This window comes from Ranitomeya imitator, chromosome 4 (assembly GCF_032444005.1).
Source record: "Ranitomeya imitator isolate aRanImi1 chromosome 4, aRanImi1.pri, whole genome shotgun sequence".
Lineage (NCBI taxonomy): Eukaryota > Metazoa > Chordata > Amphibia > Anura > Dendrobatidae > Ranitomeya > Ranitomeya imitator.
This window is the reverse complement of record NC_091285.1, coordinates 405,564,436-405,586,343: the sequence shown is the minus strand read 5'-3', so window position 1 is coordinate 405,586,343 and position 21,908 is coordinate 405,564,436. Positions and strand designations below refer to the sequence as shown.

Sequence of the window (21,908 nt, the reverse complement as noted above, 5' to 3'; positions counted from 1 at the left end):
AATAATAAATAATAATTTTAGTTACTGGTATCTGACACTACATTTTGAGCCAAACGCTCTCGACGTGAGTGGTTCTCTGTTTAGCTTGTTTGTATCTGAAACTTTTCAGCTTTCACACAATGAATTGCACAGACTCCACCGATTTGATAATCTAGCCTGTTGTTTTAATGCTACATCAACAGTTTTTAGGTATATTTTAAGTACGGTACTTTGAATTCTTTACTAACTCCTGTGTCTTGATACTCTGTAATTAACAGGCTACGATACACTGTAGGGTTTAAACCTCTAAACTACCTGCCGTTTTCAGGCAGTAGACTGTAATCTGATTTATGAGAGCTTTTCTTTAATTTTCATGCAATTCTTCATCACAACTACTAAGCTCTAGGGGTATATGTAAATATAATCCTTTGGATAATTACATATGGTTATGACTCTTAACTTTGTTTTTCCTTTTGTCTTTCCCCTCCATAGAGCGTGCTTGGTAAAGGTGGGTAAAGCCAACACATTTCGCACTCGTCCATCTGCAATTGATGTTTATTAAAGGGCATCAGAATGCTGTTTAACATGAAAAGATAACCAACGGTAGAAGAATCCCATCAACCACTGTTTATAACAGTCAAGGCCCAATATCACACCTTTCTTAATTTTTTTTTTTTTAATCCTTTTCCAATGTTCGACTGTTTCTTTCCTTATACTCGCCATTCATAAAATATAGTATGTTCAAGTTGACGTTGATTCACCTCTTTCTTTAAATTGTTTTTCTGATGCCTCTTTATTTAATAAATTGCAGCTATATTATCATCTCGTTCTGGACTTTTGTCACCATCTGTATTTTAAGTCTGGATTACTAATAAAGTATATATATTTTCCAAATTATATTTTGCAGCACTGGTCTTTTTTTTAAAAAAAAATCTATAAACCCAGATATAGTATTGGATTAAATTAAATTCTATATAAAGCTCTGAATCTGCGCCGATGACCACACAAAACTGAAATACAGAAGCATCTGCCACATTAATTTCTGCTACATTTAAATCTGTTGCATTTGCACACGCTCGTATTTTGCTTTTTTAGTTGAAAAAAAAAAAAAGTTGAATTTGGACAAATTTTGAAGCAAGTTAATTTGATTAAAGATCATGGCCAGTTTCATTTAGAGATGTTTGCATGCAGGTTTGAAAACTGTACAGGTTTTATAATTAAAGATATAATAACCGTTCTAAAACCAATTAATATTGTAGGTCAAACTGTAACTATGGAGAACTCTTAAGACTCTAAAGCCTCCAAAATGTCAACCCAAAATAAGAGAGGATCGAAAAACAAAATTGTTACAGGGTAAATAAGGATTAACTCTAAAGTGGTTCATCACTTTCATAGGGCGCAGTCTGGTAAAATGTATGTGCCTAACTTAGAATAATATTTAGAATTGAGAGTCCTCAGTGGTTGATACCTTTTAATGGCTAACTGAAAAGATGGTAACAAATTGCAAGCTTTCAAGAATACTAGCCATTATTAGTCATTAAAAGGTATCAGCCACTGAGGACTCAAAATCCTAAATATTATTCTATCTTCTGGCTAATACGGTACCAAGATATATATCTTTCCTGTGCTTAACCTATAACTTGATGCAAGCATTATTGCAGAATGCAATAATTTCCTTGGGTGCAAGGAAAGTAAAAGGAAGGTGCTCACCTCAACAGGTTGTGTGCATGAACAACTCCTATGAATACCTGAAAATATCAGCTGCTGCAGCCTCATGGCTGGTGCGTAATCTCCTCCAGGATGCAATTGTTTTTTGTTTGTTTCTTTCACTTGAAAAAGACGCTAGTCCGCTGTTGAAAGGCGTTGTGGAAATAAAAAAAATTTAAAAAAAACACATTTGACTCATCTTGGTCCTAAGTATTTCTGTAGATTTGACTTTAATCCTAAAAGTGATTGTAACTCCAAAAAGTCCAACCTGGTGATGTTCCCTGGCTTGCTCTGTTTCACATCGGGCATGTGCCATACCATATCTGAGTATAAAGAGTGCACTGAATTTGCATTCAGTTAATGCCAATCATTGTAAATGGCCTCCACAAACTTCCAGTATATGTTGTACGGTTTTATGTTATGTGCAGTAAATACACAGTACTATTCTGTATTTTCCACATATGTATTCTAACATGTACAGTAATGTACTCGACAGCACAAGGCTTTAGCGTACACTACAGATTCAACATTATTTAACTAATCAACAGGCTGTTGGTATGGAGCAGGGGTGGGGAACTTCCATCCCCCGATGACTTGTCCTCCACCTCCAACTAACCCACTGGCAGATTCCTGGGGACAGCAGTGCTCGGGCAGGCTGCCACTCTTTGTAGCACATGCAATTATTTTTTTTGTCCTGACACTGACCAGTGGGTGGAGTTAGCACGTGATGTGTTCCTGTCTCGCAGATGAAGACCGCAGTGGCAGGCTAAACCCCTCCTATGATTCATATGCTGCAACTCTATTGTCTCCTGTGATGTATATGCTCCAGCCCAAATGTCTCCTTTGTATTTACTCCAGCCCCAGTGTCTCATGTGCAGTATATGCTCCAGCACTAGTGTCTCCTATGTGTGATGTAAATGATCAAGGCCCAGTGTATCCTGTATGATTTATTCATTGGCTTCCAAAAATATTCACCCTCTCTTAGCTTTTTACCTTTTTTGTTACATTACGTGTTTAAATATTTTTGTAATCTGATTTGTGTGTGATGCATCAGCACTAAATAGTCTTAAGATGAAGTGAGAAAAATATGGGCAAAAATTAAATTACTTGGATAATATAAAAATTAGCATGTGCATATGTATTCACCCCTTTTACTATGAAGCTCCTAAACATTTGTGGTCCAAGCAATTACCTTCATCTTCATAAGTCACATTCTTAGTGAAAGGAAGCCCACCTGTGTGCAATGTAAGTGTCACATGGTCTATCCGTATATACACACCTTTTCTGAAAGGCCACAGAGGCTGCAACACCATTAAGCAAGAATCACCACTAACCAAACACCTTAAAGACCAAGTCAGGGACAAAGTTGTTTAGCAGTACAAGTCAGTGTTGGGTTATTTAAAAAAAAATATCCCAATAACTGATGATTCCTTGAAGCATCATGAAATCCATTATCATCAAATGGAAAGAACAAGGTACCACAACAAACCTGCCAAGAGGGCTGCACACCAAAAATCAGTCCGAGCTAGGAGGGCATTAACCAGAGAGGCAGCATGGAGACCAAAGGTAACCCTGAAGGAGCTGCAGAGTTTCCAAACAGAGACGGGAGTATCGGTCCATACAACCACAATAAGCCGTACACTCCATAGAGGTGACCCTTATGGAAGAGGGCCCAGAAAAAAAGCCTTTGCTTACACACACAAAATTGTAAGGCTCATTTCTAGTTTGCTAAAAGACGTGGGAGACTTCCCAAATGTGTGGAGGAAAGTGTTGTGGTCAAATTAAACCAAAATTGTTCTTTTTGGCCGTCTAGGTAAACTATGTCTGGCACCAAATCAGCACAGCTCATCACCCCAAGAACACCATCCCCACAGTGAAACATGGTGTTGGCAGCATTATGCTGTGGTAATGTTTTTCAACAGCAGGGACCGGGAAAATTGTCCAAGTCAAGGGGAAGATGGTGCAAAATACAGGGATATTCTTGAGCAAAACCTGTTTCTGCCGGTCTATGAGGTGCGACTGGGACGGAGGTTTGCCTTCCAAAAAGACAATGGCCCTAGCAAACTACTAAAGCAACACTCAAGTGGTTTAAGGGGAAATGTGTTAATGTTTTGGAGTGGCCTAGTCAAAGCCCAGACCTTAATCCAAGTAAGAATCTGTGGTCAGACTTGAAGATTGCTGGTCACCAGAGCAAGCCATGTAACTTGAAGGAGCTGGAGCAGTTTTGCCATGAGGAATGGGCAAAAATCACAGTGCCAAAAGGTGGAAAGTTTATAGATACTTTTCCAAAGCGACTTGCAGCTCTTATTGCTGCAATAGAAGACTCTTAAAAAGTACTGGCTTTAGGGGGTGAATAGTTAGGCTTGAGCGAAACGGATCGGACAAATTCAAAAGTTGCCGACTTTTGGCAAAGTCGGGTTTCATGAAACCCGATCCTAGTGTGGGATCGGCCATGCAGTCGGCGATCTTCGCGCCAAAGTCGCGTTTCATATGATGCGTTTGGCGCCATTTTTTCAGCCAATGAAGGAGCGTGGGCAGAGTGATGACATAGGTCTTAGGGGCGTGGACGCCTATCGCCATCTTGTCGCTTGTACGCTGTAGCGATTTGCAATGTGTAACACCAGCTTTTCAGAGACGGAGGGGGGAGAGAGAGAGAGAAGAAAAAAAAAAGTTAGATTTCCCATTGACTTTGCATTGGGTTTCGTGTTTCGGTCGATCCCCGACTTTTCGCCATAATCGGCCGATTTCACTCGACTCGACTTTTGAGATAGTCGGGTTTCGCGAAACCTGACTCGACCCTAAAAAAGTAAAAGTCGCTCAACCCTATGAATAGTTATGCACACTGAAGTTTTCAGTTATTTTGTCTTATTTGTTGTTTGCGTCACAATAAAGCAAAATTCAAATATTCACAATTGTAGGCATGTTCTTTACTTGAACTGCTGCAAACCCTCAAAAAGACTAGTGAAATTGTAAAATTCCAGGTTGTGGGGTAGCAAAACACGAAAAATGCCAAGAGGAAGTGGATATTTTCGCAAATCATTGGATGCTGCAGCCCCAGCATCTCCTATGTGATGTACATGCTCCAGCCCATGTTTCCTATGTGATGTGTATGCTACAGTCCCAGCATCTTCAATGTGCTTTATATGCTCCTGCCCCAGCTTCTGTTATGTGATGTCTATGCTCCAGCCCAACTCTATTATGTGATGTATATACTCCAGTTCCATTGTCTCCTATGAGTTGTTTATGCAGCAGCCCCAGCGTCTACTGTGTGATGATTATGCTCAAGCCCATGTCTCCTATATGCTGTGTATGCTGCAGCCCCAGCATCTCCTATGTGATGTATATATACTGCACCCCCAGTGTTTCCTATGTGACGTATATGCTCCAGCCCATGTTTCCTATGTGATGCGTATGCTACAGTTCCAGCATCTCCAATGTGATGTATATGCTCTGCCCCAGCTTCGGTAATGTGATCTACATGCCCCAGCTCCACTATCTATGTGATATATATGCTGCAGTTCCATTGTCTCCTATATGATGTTTATGCTGCAGCCCCAGTATCTCTTGCTGTGTGATGTATATGTTCCAGCCCCAGTGTCTACTGTATGATTTATATGTTCAAGCCCCAGTGTCTAATGTGTGATGTATATGTTCCAATCCCAGTGTATCCTATGTGATGTTTATGCTCAAACCCATGTCTCCTATGCAGGGCTGCCACTAGAAATTTCGGGGCCCCATACTGGAAAAAAATTTCGGGGCCCCCTTGAGACCCCTCGAACTGTCCCACCACTCTCTCTTGGAAAAACTCCATTTCTCACCTATCACACATTAACAGTTCCCATCACCAGATCACACATATAGCCGGCAGCTTTTAATTTGGCCAAAAGATTTTTTAAGCCACCACCATAACACGGTAGACACTTTTGGCCAGGCCCTACTCTACTGTAACCTACTAAATATTTGTTAAAATATGCAATGCAATTTAGGTATATTTTTATTTATTTTTCAATTTTTAAAATGACATAGTATCACATACAACGAACAAATACCACCATGTCCAGACCACATATTACCACTACAGTGATCGAATAATATCAAATAGAGGGAACAAATACCACAACAGCATGACCAGACCACATATTACCACCACAAAGTGATCAAATAGCACATACAAGGGACAAATACTGCAACACCATGTCCAGACCACATATTACCACCACATAGTGACTGAATACTACAATACTGATGAGTAATTAAAAAAAAACACAATACTATCACGATCAGTGCCATTATACACAGGAGATCTTTATTTAGTATGCAGTGTCTATGTACAGGTAATAGTGATCACTGGTGGTATTATACACAGGAGCTCTGTATATAATGTACAGGTTATACAGTGATCACTGGTGACATTATACAGAGGACCTCTGTGTATAGTATACAGTGTATAGTGTCAGTGTATAGGTAACACACTGACTCACCAGTGACGTCTCTAGGTGAAGTCCTTCATCTTTGTTTTTCATCTTTCATCCAGCACAGACCGCCATCACTTCTTCCAGCCAGGGCTCGTCTCTACAGGAAATAAGTTATCTCGAGCTCCGCTTGCAGAACACATTACTTAATTTTTCCCAACTTCTACATTACACCACATGAAGAAAAAAAGGCAACATAGTATCACTCTACACAGTAACAGGACAACCCCCATTTAAAACAGTATTCTCAAAAAATAAAATGAATACATGACTGCAGTAATATCCCTTAATTAGCCCCTATGGTAATAATATTCCCCATCCTGGGCCCTGTGTGTCTCATTCCTGGCTCCAGCCATATGTTCTCCCATCCTGCCCTCATGAGTATCCATTCTGCCTCATATGATCTCCCCATCCTGCCCCATCTGTCTCCATCGTATCCATTCTGCCCCATGACCCAATCCTGCCCCCATGTCTTTTATTCTGCCCTGTATCTCCATTCTTGCCTCACCTGTCTCCAGTCCTGCCCCCAGTGCTCCAGCATTCTGCCCCAGTGTGCCCAGCATTCTTCCCCCAGTGTGTCCAGCATTCTTCCCCCAGTGTGTCCAGCATTCTTGCCCCAGTGTCCAGCATTCTGCCCCAGTGTGCCCAGCATTCTTCCCCCAGTGTGTCCAGCATTCTTCCCCCAGTGTGTCCTGCATTCTGCCCCAGTGTCCAGCATTCTGCCCTCCGTGTCCAGCATTCTGACCCCAGTGTGTCCAGCATTCTGCCCCCAGTGTGTCCAGCATTCTGCCCAGCATTCTGCCCCAGTGTGTCCAGCATTCTGCCCTCCGTGTCCAGCATTCTGCCCCAGTGTGCCCAGCATTCTTCCCCCAGTGTGTCCAGCATTCTTCCCCCAGTGTGTCCAGCATTCTTCCCCCAGTGTGTCCTGCATTCTGCCCCAGTGTCCAGCATTCTGCCCCAGTGTGCCCAGCATTCTTCCCCCAGTGTGTCCAGCATTCTTCCCCCAGTGTGTCCTGCATTCTGCCCCAGTGTCCAGCATTCTGCCCTCCGTGTCCAGCATTCTGACCCCAGTGTGTCCAGCATTCTGCCCCCAGTGTGTCCAGCATTCTGCCCAGCATTCTGCCCCAGTGTGTCCAGCATTCTGCCCTCCGTGTCCAGCATTCTGCCCCAGTGTGCCCAGCATTCTTCCCCCAGTGTGTCCTGCATTCTGCCCCAGTGTCCAGCATTCTGCCCTCCGTGTCCAGCATTCTGACCCCAGTGTGTCCAGCATTCTGCCCCCAGTGTGTCCAGCATTCTGCCCAGCATTCTGCCCCAGTGTGTCCAGCATTCTGCCCTCCGTGTCCAGCATTCTGACCCCAGTGTGTCCAGCATTCTGCCCCCAGTGCTCCAGCATTCTGACCCAGTGTGTCCAGCATTCTGCCCCCAGTGCTCCAGCATTCTGCCCCAGTGTCCAGCATTCTGCCCCCAGTGCTCCAGCATTCTGCCCCAGTGTGTCCAGCATTCTGCCCCAGTGTGTCCAGCATTCTGCCCCAGTGTGTCCAGCATTCTGCCCCCAGTGTGTCCAGCATTCTGCCCCCAGTGTGTCCAGCATTCTGCCCCCAGTGTGTCCAGCATTCTGCCCCCAGTGTGTCCAGCATTCTGCCCCCAGTGTGTCCAGCATTCTTCCCCAGTGTGTCCAGCATTCTTCCCCAGTGTCCAGCATTCTGCCCCAGTGTGTCCAGCATTCTGCCCCAGTGTGCCCAGCATTCTTCCCCCAGTGTGTCCTGCATTCTGCCCCAGTGTCCAGCATTCTGCCCTCCGTGTCCAGCATTCTGACCCCAGTGTGTCCAGCATTCTGCCCCCAGTGTGTCCAGCATTCTGCCCAGCATTCTGCCCCAGTGTGTCCAGCATTCTGCCCTCCGTGTCCAGCATTCTGACCCCAGTGTGTCCAGCATTCTGCCCCCAGTGCTCCAGCATTCTGACCCAGTGTGTCCAGCATTCTGCCCCCAGTGCTCCAGCATTCTGCCCCAGTGTCCAGCATTCTGCCCCCAGTGCTCCAGCATTCTGCCCCAGTGTGTCCAGCATTCTGCCCCAGTGTGTCCAGCATTCTGCCCCAGTGTGTCCAGCATTCTGCCCCCAGTGTGTCCAGCATTCTGCCCCCAGTGTGTCCAGCATTCTGCCCCCAGTGTGTCCAGCATTCTGCCCCCAGTGTGTCCAGCATTCTGCCCCCAGTGTGTCCAGCATTCTTCCCCAGTGTGTCCAGCATTCTTCCCCAGTGTCCAGCATTCTGCCCCAGTGTGTCCAGCATTCTGCCCCAGTGTGCCCAGCATTCTTCCCCCAGTGTGTCCTGCATTCTGCCCCAGTGTCCAGCATTCTGCCCTCCGTGTCCAGCATTCTGACCCCAGTGTGTCCAGCATTCTGCCCCCAGTGTGTCCAGCATTCTGCCCAGCATTCTGCCCCAGTGTGTCCAGCATTCTGCCCTCCGTGTCCAGCATTCTGACCCCAGTGTGTCCAGCATTCTGCCCCCAGTGCTCCAGCATTCTGACCCAGTGTGTCCAGCATTCTGCCCCCAGTGCTCCAGCATTCTGCCCCAGTGTCCAGCATTCTGCCCCCAGTGCTCCAGCATTCTGCCCCAGTGTGTCCAGCATTCTGCCCCAGTGTGTCCAGCATTCTGCCCCAGTGTGTCCAGCATTCTGCCCCCAGTGTGTCCAGCATTCTGCCCCCAGTGTGTCCAGCATTCTGCCCCCAGTGTGTCCAGCATTCTGCCCCCAGTGTGTCCAGCATTCTGCCCCCAGTGTGTCCAGCATTCTTCCCCAGTGTGTCCAGCATTCTTCCCCAGTGTCCAGCATTCTGCCCCAGTGTGTCCAGCATTCTGCCCCAGTGTGTCCAGCATTCTGCCCCCAGTGTGTCCAGCATTCTGCCCCCAGTGCTCCAGCATTCTGCCCCAGTGTGTCCAGCATTCTGCCCCAGTGTGTCCAGCATTCTGCCCCAGTGCTCCAGCATTCTGCCCCAGTGTGTCCAGCATTCTGCCCCAGTGTGTCCAGCATTCTGCCCCCAGTGTGTCCAGCATTCTGCCCCCAGTGTGTCCAGCATTCTGCCCCCAGTGTGTCCAGCATTCTGCCCCCAGTGTGTCCAGCATTCTGCCCCAGTGTGTCCAGCATTCTGCCCCCAGTGTGTCCAGCATTCTTCCCCAGTGTGTCCAGCATTCTGCCCCAGTGTGTCCAGCATTCTGCCCAGCATTCTGCCCCAGTGTGTCCAGCATTCTGCCCCCAGTGTGTCCAGCATTCTGCCCCCAGTGTGTCCAGCATTCTGCCCCCAGTGTGTCCAGCATTCTGCCCCCAGTGTGTCCAGCATTCTGCCCCCAGTGTGTCCAGCATTCTGCCCCCAGTGTGTCCAGCATTCTGCCCCCAGTGTGTCCAGCATTCTGCCCCCAGTGTGTCCAGCATTCTGCCCCCCGCCCCTTGTCTCCAGCATTCTGCCCTGGGGCTCCCCAGATCGCCGCTCTCAATAATTAAAAAAAAAAGCTCTTATCTGGCCGCGCTCCTGCCACGAAGGCGAAGCTCCCTCCACTCAGCTGAAGCGCGCACTTGCCGGCAATGTGCGTGCTGCGGCTGACGTCAGCTGCCAGCCTCCGATTGGCTGGCAGCTGTTAACTATTGACGCGTGGGCCTGCACGTCAATAGTGTTGCCGCAGCGTCGCTATGGGCCCGGTTTAGCCTACCGGTAGGGGCCCGGTGAGCAGATAAGATGGGGCCCAATGCGGGCCCCATACGCCAGTCAGGGCAGTAATGCCCTGATGGTCGCCCTGCTCCTATGTAATGTATATGCTGTAGCTCAAGCGTCTCCTATGTGATGTATATGCTGCAGCCCCATCGTCTACTATGTGTTGTATAACACTCTGGCTGCAAGATATAAATCATAGACACTGGAGCTGCAGCATATGCATCACAAAGATGACACTGGGGCTGGAGCATATAAATATATGTGCAGTGCCCCAGAGACCTGGTCGTTGCAGTATGACGCTCTGCCGCTAAGGGGAGTGATGGTACATCTGATGGCACGAAAGAAGTTCTTCTGACCAGGTATCACCAGCACACATTACACTTCACACTCCGGCCACTAGGCAGAGCAAAAGGTTTTATTTACTAAGCCACTCCTCACACTCGTAAAACTAGGGGTTGGATAGGAAGTTAGTCAGAAGCTGACTGGGTTGGATTCAGGCAACATCCTGTGGCAGGGGGTGTTGCAGGGAGAAGATTCAGGGGGGTCCCTGTCAGGTGTGGGAACCTGGCAGGTACCTAGCGACCAGAATAGAATGTTACGGAACCGCGCCTGCATACCTGAGGCGCGTGGCCGGAACACCGAGGAAGTAACTGACTCTATGCCTTACTTCAAACTCCGCAGGACAGTTAATTATAGGTTGGCTGTCTACCTTACATCACCTAAGCAGACATAGGGGGCAACGCGTGGAGATGGGCATCTCTGGGGTCCCGGAAGAGCTCCGAGCCTACCCGTCAAACGGGTGCGTCCTAGCCATAACATACCTGGGGGACGGAGAACTAGAAAGATCTGGAGCGAATTAGAAAGAACGAACGAACGAGAACAGAAGTTGTGAGGACTATTCTGAATGCTCAGCAGGGTAGCACTACAACACACAGGCGCCAGTGGTAGGCAACGATTTCCACCTGCAAAGGATACTCTGGATGTGCTATCGGACCGGCCAGTCTCAGACAGCCCTGTTAACTGTGCTCTGGATTGAGGATCCTGAAGTCTTCAGTAAAGAGGTAAAGAGACTGCAACCTTGTGTCCTCGTTATTGTCTGCACCTCACACCATCACCATCCACTTTACTGGGAAGCCCTGGGGACATACTTCACCTGTGGGAAGGTATACCATCTAGCTGCCATCACATCACCCCAGTGGACCCCAAGCAGCGTCGGTCGCCCTGACCGAACACCACAGGTGGCGTCACGAAACCTTGACAAACTATCATCACCCCTTTTATTGGACGCCCCTTGGCAGGGCCACGGACCGGGTCCAGCCACCGTGACAACCCCAGAACTGAGACAGAAAGGACCGGTACTGAGTAACCTGTGGTCCTGTGTCTGGGGGCGCTCCATATGCTCCAGCCCCAGTGTTTCCTATGTGATGTAATATGTTCCAGCTCCAGTGTCTGATGTATATGCTGCAGCCACAGCGAGTATTTTGTGATCTACATGCTGGAGCTCCAGTGTCTACTCTGTGATGTATATCCTCCAGCCCCAATTTATCCTATTTCCTATGTGATTTATACTTCATACCTCCCACTGCTTGAGTTCTATAAATGTAGTTTCAGCAGTGATGAATTTCTCACTTTGAGGAGACATTCAGTGTAATATACATCTGTGTTCAGAACAACTTACTGCTGCAAGGTATTTACAAAACTAATAATTGAAAAGCGTAGAATGTGCTCAGACCTACACAAATCTGGGAAAGCAGTTACAAATAGCAACATTATCAATACTACCTAACGTCACACACCGCATTAAAGAGGAGCAGCTCCAGCCATCGCACTAGGGGGAGGTAATTGACAAAATATAGCAGGATAATTTTCACGTTAGTAATTTTATTTGGCCCCCAAATTCTGGTATAAATATCTAAATGGCCCTTGGAAAAAGGTTCCGCACCCCTGGTATAGAGCTTGCCTTAATTGTTCAGTGAAACATGCATGTGATCGGCTGTTTAACCTAGCATATTCCATGTTCTATAAAACCGCGCTGGTAGAATGATCTTATGGCTTGTATCCATTAATGAAAGGTGCACTTGCATCCTCATTTTCCTCCTTGGGAAGTGGAAATTGAATAAAATATATCTGCTCCTTAAGGTACAATCCCCAGAAGTCTAATGAGTCAATTGTGAGTTGAGTGCATAGTCAAAAGGGTCATCGCCAAATACGGCACCACTGTGTACGTTTTAGCAAGCATACACCTCAATGTTGGTAGGGCAAGTACTTTTCGCCATATTTTCTCTCAATGTTATACTACAGTAGATCAATCACATTGTGGCAAAGCACTGGCACTTGTCAGTTCTGTATGTAGAGGTGATTGATGAGGAAAATCCTCTGTCATTTTGGGGTGGGAAAGTTGATGCCATCATTTTGCTGGTGGTCTAGATAAATCCGTTCTGTCTCTATATGTTGCTTCCATAGTCTTTGAGGGTCATTGGGTGCTGTGGTCCTGTAGCCAAAAGTCTCACCCTTCTGCTGCCTTGCCAGGATAAGGGCAGCTGTTATATTAGATCTTCCAGGGTCTGCTAACCCACCTGTGGCACGCGCAAAGAGAGGAGGTAACGACAAGCTTAGGAAGATGAGTCCATTGATGTACAAAGCCAGTTGATTGGAGTCACAACCTGGCTTCTCCAAGCATCTCCATGGAGCCAGGCAACTGGCGGGTCCTGTTCCTGGCCAGCACAAATGTATCCATGGGGCTCAGGTGACTGGTGGGTCAAAATCCTGACTACCCCAAATGTATTCTTGGATTTGTGATGGTCAATGGAGCAGATCTGTTTTCTTCCAGCCAGGACAGTGGTCCCTGAAGCTGCTACTCTGTATAACAGGCGTCCCCAACCTGTAGTTCGGGCGCCACATGTGGCTCGCGGGCCCATAATGTGTGGCTCACGACTGTCTGCCTGCTTGGTGCATTAGCTACAGGTGTAAATATTAAGAGCAGATCTCTAAATGGTGACTTTTGTGTGTAGCACAGCACAGAAGAGCAGATCTGAATGGGGTGAGATAGGAAATCGTGGAGCTTGGCATACTGCCTTGGTGTGATTTTAGTGGAAAAGCTTTGGTTGTCATTTTATCGTAATGGGGGGCTCTGGGTGTCACTACTGTGAGAGGGAAAGGAGCTGGTTGTGGCTTGTGACACTCTCAGAGCTGAATGTGGCTCTCAAGGTCAGAAAGGTTGAGGACCTCTGCTGTAGAATGACACATCTGTGTCCCTGGTGATGAAGCCATAATGTCTTTGCTGCTGTCCTGTAGAGAGTCTCTGTTCTTTGGAGCTCTTGGCTGTCTCTTGTTACAGAGGCACATAACCTCTTAATATACAGGTCCTTCTCAAAAAATTAGCATATAGTGTTAATTTTCATTATTTACCATAATGTAATGATTACAATTAAACTTTCATATATTATAGATTCATTATCCACCAACTGAAATTTGTCAGGTCTTTTATTGTTTTAATACTGATGATTTTGGCATACAACTCCTGATAACCCAAAAAACCTGTCTCAATAAATTAGCATATTTCACCCATCCAATCAAATAAAAGTGTTTTTTAATAACAAACAAAAAAACCAACAAATAATAATGTTCAGTTATGCACTCAATACTTGGTCGGGAATCCTTTGGCAGAAATGACTGCTTCAATGCGGCGTGGCATGGAGGCAATCAGCCTGTGACACTGCTGAGATGTTATTGAGGCCCAGGATGCTTCAATAGCGGCCTTAAGCTCATCCAGAGTGTTGGGTCTTGCGTCAGGAGAGTTGGCAGGCCAATTGAGCACAGTAATACCATGGTCAGTAAACCATTTACCAGTGGTTTTGGCACTGTGAGCAGGTGCCAGGTCGTGCTGAAAAATGAAATCTTCATCTCCATAAAGCATTTCAGCCGATGGAAGCATGAAGTGCTCCAAAATCTCCTGATAGCTAGCTGCATTGACCCTGCCCTTGATGAAACACAGTGGACCAACACCAGCAGCTGACATGGCACCCCACACCATCACTGACTGTGGGTACTTGACACTGGACTTCAGGCATTTTGGCATTTCCTTCTCCCCAGTCTTCCTCCAGACTCTGGCACCTTGATTTCCGAATGACATGCAAAATTTGCTTTCATCAGAAAAAAGTACTTGGGACCACTTAGCAACAGTCCAGTGCTGCTTCTCTGTAGCCCAGGTCAGGCGCCTCTGCCGCTGTTTATGGTTCAAAAGTGGCTTTACCTGGGGAATGCGGCACCTGTAGCCCATTTCCTGCACACGCCTGTGCACGGTGGCTCTGGATGTTTCCACACCAGACTCAGTCCACTGCTTCCTCAGGTTCCCCAAGGTCTGGAATCGGTCCTTCTCCACAATCTTCCTCAGGGTCCGGTCTCCTCTTCTCGTTGTACAGCGTTTTCTGCCACATTGTTTCCTTCCAACAGACTTACCATTGAGGTGCCTTGATACAGCACTCTGGGAACAGCCTATTTGTTGAGAAATTTCTTTCTGGGTCTTACCCTCTTGCTTGAGGGTGTCAATGATGGCCTTCTTGACATCTGTCAGGTCGCTAGTCTTACCCATGATGGGGGTTTTGAGTAATGAACCAGGCAGGGAGTTTATAAAAGCCTCAGGTATCTTTTGCATGTGTTTAGAGTTAATTAGTTGATTCAGAAGATTAGGGTAATAGGTCGTTTAGAGAACCTTTTCTTGATATGCTAATTTATTGAGACAGGTTTTTTGGGTTATCAGGAGTTGTATGCCAAAATCATCAGTATTAAAACAATAAAAGACCTGACAAATTTCAGTTGGTGGATAATGAATCTATAATATATGAAAGTTTAATTGTAATCATTACATTATGGTAAATAATGAAATTTAACACTATATGCTAATTTTTTGAGAAGGACCTGTAGTTAGCAACTGTCCTTCACCCAGTATTCACAGGTAAATGGGAAGAATAGTGATAAGATCAACTCGCATTGTTTGATTATATAATCTATTTGCATAGTTTTTCCTCTATTTTTAAAGTCAACAAACTGACTAGCCTGGATAACGTGTAATCAACATATTAGCAAACATCATTGTTCCATGACCCTGTATTACTAGTCATCCAGGATACAGTAAGCTCACAATATGTTACAACAAATTGTCAACTTGCAAGTCAATATTACAGGCATACACGAACAAAAGTCTGTTTTCTTGACCAAACAGAAAGAAGCACACATTCAAAAGTCAACATATAGATAAAGGTACCGTTACACTAAACGACTTACCAACGATCACGACCAGCGATACGACCTGGCCGTGATCGTTGGTAAGTCGTTGTGTGGTCTCTGGGGAGCTGTCACACAGACAGCTCTCCCAGCGACCAACGATCAGGGAAAAGACTTCGGCATCGTTGAAACTGTCTTCAACGATGCCGAAGTCCCCGGGTAACCGTCACGTGACGTCACCGCTGTGCTCTGCTTTACGGCCGGCGCTGACACAGTCAGTGCGAGAAGCAGACGCCGGGGGACGTGACAGACAACGGAATGTGAGTATGTACTGTTTTTTTTTTTTTTTTTTTAACTTTTACAATGGTAACCAGGGTAAATATCGGGTTACTAAGCGCGGCCCTGGGCTTAGTAACCCGATAATTTACCCTGGTTACTAGTGAACACGTCGCTGGATCGGCGTCACACACGCCGATCCAGCGATGACAGCGGGTCATCAGCGACCAAAAAAAAGGTCCTGATCACTCCCAGCGACCAACGATCTCCCAGCAGGGGCCTGATCGTTGGTCGCTGTCACGCATAACGATTTCATTAACGATATCGTTGCTACGTCACAAAAAGCAACGATATCGTTAACGAAATCGTTGTGTGAAGGTACGTTTAGTCTATTCCTTCTGGCTTGCTGAAAGTAGATGTCTGGTTAATTAAGATACTATGCTGTGTCGTCACAATGGCAATCCTCGGAATTTTTTTATAAACCGTACAACTAAATAGCAATAAAATGTAAGAACTAAAATGTAACCAATAAAACTGAAAATACATTTATGAAACATGCCAATTAAATAGCATCTTTGATGCATTGATCTAATTATTCTATTGTTTTAGAAAAAAAATAATTGGCCGAGTTAAAAAAAATGAATAAATATCAAAGCTTGATCAGAGGCATGGAAATAAAATCTAACATCTGGATTGTTCAGTAGTAGTACACTACAAAGAGATGAAATAACCAGGCGTTTTTAATCACAGCAGGACCCTACCCCTCCACAGAAATCTAGATTGCAGTCCAAGAGAGGATTCACATTAGGTTCCCATACAGATGAAGACTAGTCTAAGAGAGGATTAGCATTGTTAGGTCCGTGGCTTCCAGGTACACATGAATTGGCCAATTTATGCGCTAACCATTCTCAATTTTTCATATTTCTAGTGAAGTAATGCAATTCAATATTCATATTTGCATGCTATGGCGCTACAGAGTGCTGCTTTATTTGTTTGATTGGAAATAAAACCTGACATCCGGATTGTTCAGTAGTAGTGCACCACAAAGAGCTGAAATAACCTTAGGTTAGGACTGCATTTCACCATCTCAGGCATTTGAACACAAGCGTATATTATACTCTTGCACAGCAATTATAGCTGATTTTAAAGGGGTTCTCTGGGCATAGGATATTGATGACCCACGAATAGCAGGTATGGTTATTTCACACATCAAAAGTGACACCTTAGTGTATTGTCCATTTTTTTTCTCTCATGCAGCACACAGACCCATAGAGTTTCAGTCACATATACACATACTTGTTTTAAAAGTGAATATATGGGTCTGATATGCGAGTCTCGCAACATGTCCTATTTCAAATAGTTTGCTGATCAGACTCAGTCATTAGTCTATGGGAATCCTTATAAAATGGATGAAACATGGAAGACCTGCTTTCACTAAACTATTCATGAGTTAATGGATAAAGTTCTAAGAATTTTTAAAAAATAGAAAAAAACTATTTACATAGTCAATAGGGGTTACATGAGAAAATAATGGTCCGGGTTACACGGATGCAATAATAGACACACAGAAGTGAATGACTGAATATACCGGTACATTTAAAATGTAATGAATAGGAACCCCATGTACAGTGCTAAGCAGCATCTGCTATGTATTTTACAAATCTGTGCAGTGCAGCTTCATTCAATATTTGCATCTGACTGCTATCTGAACTGCTAGTGGCTTTTCGGTGATGGTGCTGTGTGTCAGACTCCCACCAATACAATACTGAGGGCGTAATCCGATGTCCGAATAAACCAGGCCGACATTGGAAATCAGTGCCCGGACTGGCTGGCAGATCTCTGTTATGAATAGGTAATTCAGAACCACAATGGACCTTGAAGTTCAGAGCACACAGAGTGACCTGACAATAACCAAAAAACATAGGACGAGCTCTGAGACGTGGGAACTCTGCTGACCGCAATCCCTAATCCTATCCAACCACACTAGAGGTAGCCGTGGATTGCGCCTAACGCTCCCTATGCAACTCGGCACAGCCTGAGAAACTAGCTAGGCCTGAAGATAGAAAAATAAGCCTACCTTGCCTCAGAGAAATTCCCCAAAGGAAAAGGCAGGCCCCCACATATAATGACTGTGAGTAAGAAGAAAATACAAACACAGAGATGAAATAGATTTAGCAAAGTGAGGCCCGACTTACTGAATAGACCGAGGATAGGAAAGATAGCTTTGCGGTCAACACAAAAACCTACAAACAACCACGCAGAGGGGCAAAAAGACCCTCCGCACCGACTAACGGTACGGAGGTGCTCCCTCTGCGTCTCAGAGCTTCCAGCAAGCAAGAAAAACCAAAATAGCAAGCTGGACAGAAAATATAGCAAACAAAAGTAACACAAGCAGAACTTAGCTTATGCTGAGCAGACAGGCCACAGGAACGATCCAGGAGGAAGCAAGACCAATACTAGAACATTGACTGGAGGCCAGGATCAAAGCACCAGGTGGAGCCAAATAGAGCAGCACCCAACGACTCAACCTCATCACCTGAGGAAGGAAACCCAGAAGCCGCAGTACCACTCATCCACCAACGGTAGCCCATAGACAGAATCAGCCGAAGTACCACTCGTGACCACAGGAGGGAGCTTGACCACAGAATTCACAACAGTACCCCCCCATTGAGGAGGGGTCACCGAACCCTCACCAGAGCCCCCAGGCCGACCAGGATGAGCCACATGAAAGGCACGAACAAGATCAGCAGCATGGACATCAGAGGCAAAGACCCAGGAATTATCTTCCTGACCATAACCCTTCCACTTAACCAGATACTGGAGTTTCTGTCTCGAAACACGAAAATCCAAAATCTTCTCCACTATATACTCCAACTCCCCCTCCACCAAAACCGGGGCAGGAGGATCAACAGATGGAACCATAGGTGCCACGTATCTCCGCAACAATGACCTATGGAATACGTTATGGATGGAAAAAGAATCTGGAAGGGTCAAACGAAAAGACACAGGATTAAGAACCTCAGAAATTCTATACGGACCAATGAAACGAGGCTTAAACTTAGGAGAGAAAACCTTCATAGGAATATAACGAGATGACAACCAAACCAAATCCCCAACACGAAGTCGGGGACCCACACAGCGTCTGCGATTAGCGAAACGTTGAGTCTTCTCCTGGGACAAGGTCAAATTGTCCACTACATGAGTCCAAATCCGCTGCAACCTGTCCACCACAGTATCCACACCAGGACAGTCCGAAGACTCAACCTGCCCTGAAGAGAAACGAGGATGGAACCCAGAATTGCAGAAAAACGGCGAAACCAAGGTAGCCGAGCTGGCCCGATTATTAAGGGCGAACTCAGCCAACGGCAAAAAGGACACCCAATCATCCTGAACAGCAGAAACAAAACATCTCAGATATGTTTCCAAGGTCTGATTGGTTCGTTCAGTTTGGCCATTTGTCTGAGGATGGAAAGCCGAGGAAAAAGACAAATCAATGCCCATCCTAGCACAAAAGGCTCGCCAAAACCTCGAAACAAACTGGGAACCTCTGTCAGAAACGATGTTCTCTGGAATGCCATGTAAACGAACCACATGCTGGAAGAACAATGGCACCAAATCAGAGGAGGAAGGTAATTTAGACAAGGGTACCAAATGGATCATCTTAGAGAAGCGATCACAAACTACCCAAATGACCGACATTTTTTGAGAGACGGGGAGATCCGAAATAAAATCCATAGAGATATGTGTCCAAGGCCTCTTCGGGACCGGCAAGGGCAAAAGCAACCCACTGGCACGAGAACAGCAGGGCTTAGCCCGAACACAAATCCCACAGGCCTGCACAAAAGAACGCACATTCCGCGACAGAGACGGCCACCAAAAGGATCTAGCCACTAAATCTCTGGTACCAAAGATTCCAGGATGACCAGCCAACACCGAACAATGAACCTCAGAGATAACTTTATTTGTCCACCTATCAGGGACAAACAGTTTCTCCGCTGGGCAACGATCAGGTTTATTAGCCTGAAATTTTTGCAGCACCCGCCGCAAATCAGGGGAGATGGCAGACACAATTATTCCCTCTTTGAGAATACCCGCCGGCTCAGGCAAACCCGGAGAGTCGGGCACAAAACTCCTAGACAGGGCATCCGCCTTCACATTTTTAGAGCCCGGAAGGTACGAAACCACAAAGTCAAAACGGGAGAAAAACAGCGACCAACGAGCCTGTCTAGGATTCAACCATTTGGCCGACTCGAGATAAGTCAAGTTCTTGTGATCAGTCAAGACCACCACGCGATGCTTAGCTCCTTCAAGCCAATGACGCCATTCCTCGAATGCCCACTTCATGGCCAGCAACTCTCGATTGCCAACATCATAATTTCGCTCAGCAGGCGAAAACTTCCTGGAAAAGAAGGCGCATGGCTTCATCACCGAGCAATCAGAACCTCTTTGCGACAAAACAGCCCCCGCTCCAATTTCAGAAGCATCAACCTCGACCTGGAACAGAAGCGAAACATCTGGTTGACACAACACAGGGGCAGAAGAAAAACAACGCTTTAACTCTTTAAAAGCATCCACAGCAGCAGAAGACCAATTGACCACATCAGCACCCTTCTTGGTCAAATCGGTCAATGGTTTAGCAATACTAGAGAAATTACAGATGAAGCGACGATAAAAATTAGCAAAGCCAAGGAACTTTTGCAGACTCTTCAGAGATGTCGGCTGAGTCCAATCATAAATGGCCTGGACCTTAACAGGGTCCATCTCGATAGTAGAAGGGGAAAAAATGAACCCCAAAAATGAAACCTTCTGAACACCAAAGAGACACTTTGATCCCTTCACAAACAAAGAATTAGCACGCAGGACCTGGAACACCATTCTGACCTGCTTCACATGAGACTCCCAATCATCCGAGAAGACCAAAATATCATCCAAATATACAATCAGGAATTTATCCAGGTACTCTCGAAAGATGTCATGCATAAAGGACTGAAATACTGATGGAGCATTGGCAAGTCCGAATGGCATAACTAGGTACTCAAAATGGCCCTCGGGCGTATTAAATGCAGTTTTCCATTCATCGCCCCGTTTAATACGCACAAGATTATATGCACCACGAAGATCTATCTTGGTGAACCAACTAGCCCCCTTAATCCGAGCAAACAAATCAGATAGCAGCGGCAAGGGGTACTGAAATTTGACCGTGATTTTATTTAGAAGGCGGTAATCAATACAAGGTCTCAGCGAACCATCCTTCTTGGCCACAAAAAAGAACCCTGCTCCCAATGGCGATGACGACGGGCGAATATGACCCTTCTCCAAAGATTCTTTTACGTAACTCCGCATAGCGGCGTGCTCAGGTACAGATAAATTAAACAGTCGACCATTAGGAAACTTACTACCAGGAATCAACTCGATAGCACAATCACAATCCCTATGCGGAGGTAGGGCACTGGACTTGGGCTCATCGAATACATCCCGGTAATCAGACAAGAACTCTGGGACCTCAGAAGGGGTGGATGATGAGATAGACAGAAATGGAACATCACCATGTACCCCCTGACAACCCCAGCTGGACACAGACATTGATTTCCAATCTAATACTGGGTTATGGACTTGTAGCCATGGCAACCCCAACACGACCACATCATGCAGATTATGCAACACCAGAAAGCGAATATCCTCCTGGTGCGCAGGAACCATACACATGGTCAGCTGGGTCCAATACTGAGGCTTATTCTTGGCCAAAGGCGTAGCATCAATTCCTCTCAATGGAATAAGACACTGCAAGGGCTCCAAGACAAACCCACAGCGCCTAGCAAACTCCAAGTCCATCAAATTCAGGGCAGCGCCTGAACCCACAAATGCCATGACAGAATAGGAAGACAAAGAGCAGATCAAAGTAACGGACAAAAGAAATTTCGACTGTACCGTACCAATGGTGGCAGACTTAGCGAACCACTTAGTGCGCTTAGGACAATCGGAGATAGCATGAGTGGAATCACCACAGTAGAAACACAGCCCATTCTGACGTCTGTGTTCTTGCCTTTCAGCTCTGATCAAAGTCCTATCGCACTGCATAGGCTCAGGTTCATGCTCAGATAATACCGCCAAATGGTGCACAGATTTACGCTCACGCAAGCGTCGACCGATCTGAATGGCCAAAGACATAGACTCATTCAGACCAGCAGGCATAGGAAATCCCACCATGACATCCTTAAGGACTTCAGAGAGACCCTTTCTGAAAATAGCTGCCAGCGCACATTCATTCCATTGAGTGAGCACGGACCACTTTCTAAACTTCTGACAATAAATCTCTATCTCATCCTGACCCTGACACAGAGCCAGCAAATTTTTCTCTGCCTGATCCACTGAATTAGGTTCATCGTACAGTAATCCGAGCGCCAGAAAAAACGCATCAATATTACATAATGCAGGATCTCCTGGCGCAAGGGAAAATGCCCAGTCTTGAGGGTCGCCACGTAATAAAGAAATAATGATCTTAACTTGTTGAACTGGGTCACCAGAGGAGCGAGGTTTCAACGCCAGAAA

General features: G+C 45.9%; 1 protein-coding gene across 1 annotated transcript in view; it reads left to right on the top strand.

The window, feature by feature from the left end:
- The window catches only part of CHCHD3 (coiled-coil-helix-coiled-coil-helix domain containing 3), a 294,252-nt gene extending 293,376 nt beyond the window's left edge, over positions 1–876 (top strand). Inside the window, exon 8 of the mRNA XM_069765357.1 lies at positions 472–876. Coding sequence (XP_069621458.1) covers positions 472–495 — 24 coding nt within the window. The 3' untranslated portion in view covers positions 496–876. The remainder of the gene's footprint in view (positions 1–471) is intronic.
- The last annotated feature ends 21,032 nt before the right edge of the window (positions 877–21,908 follow it).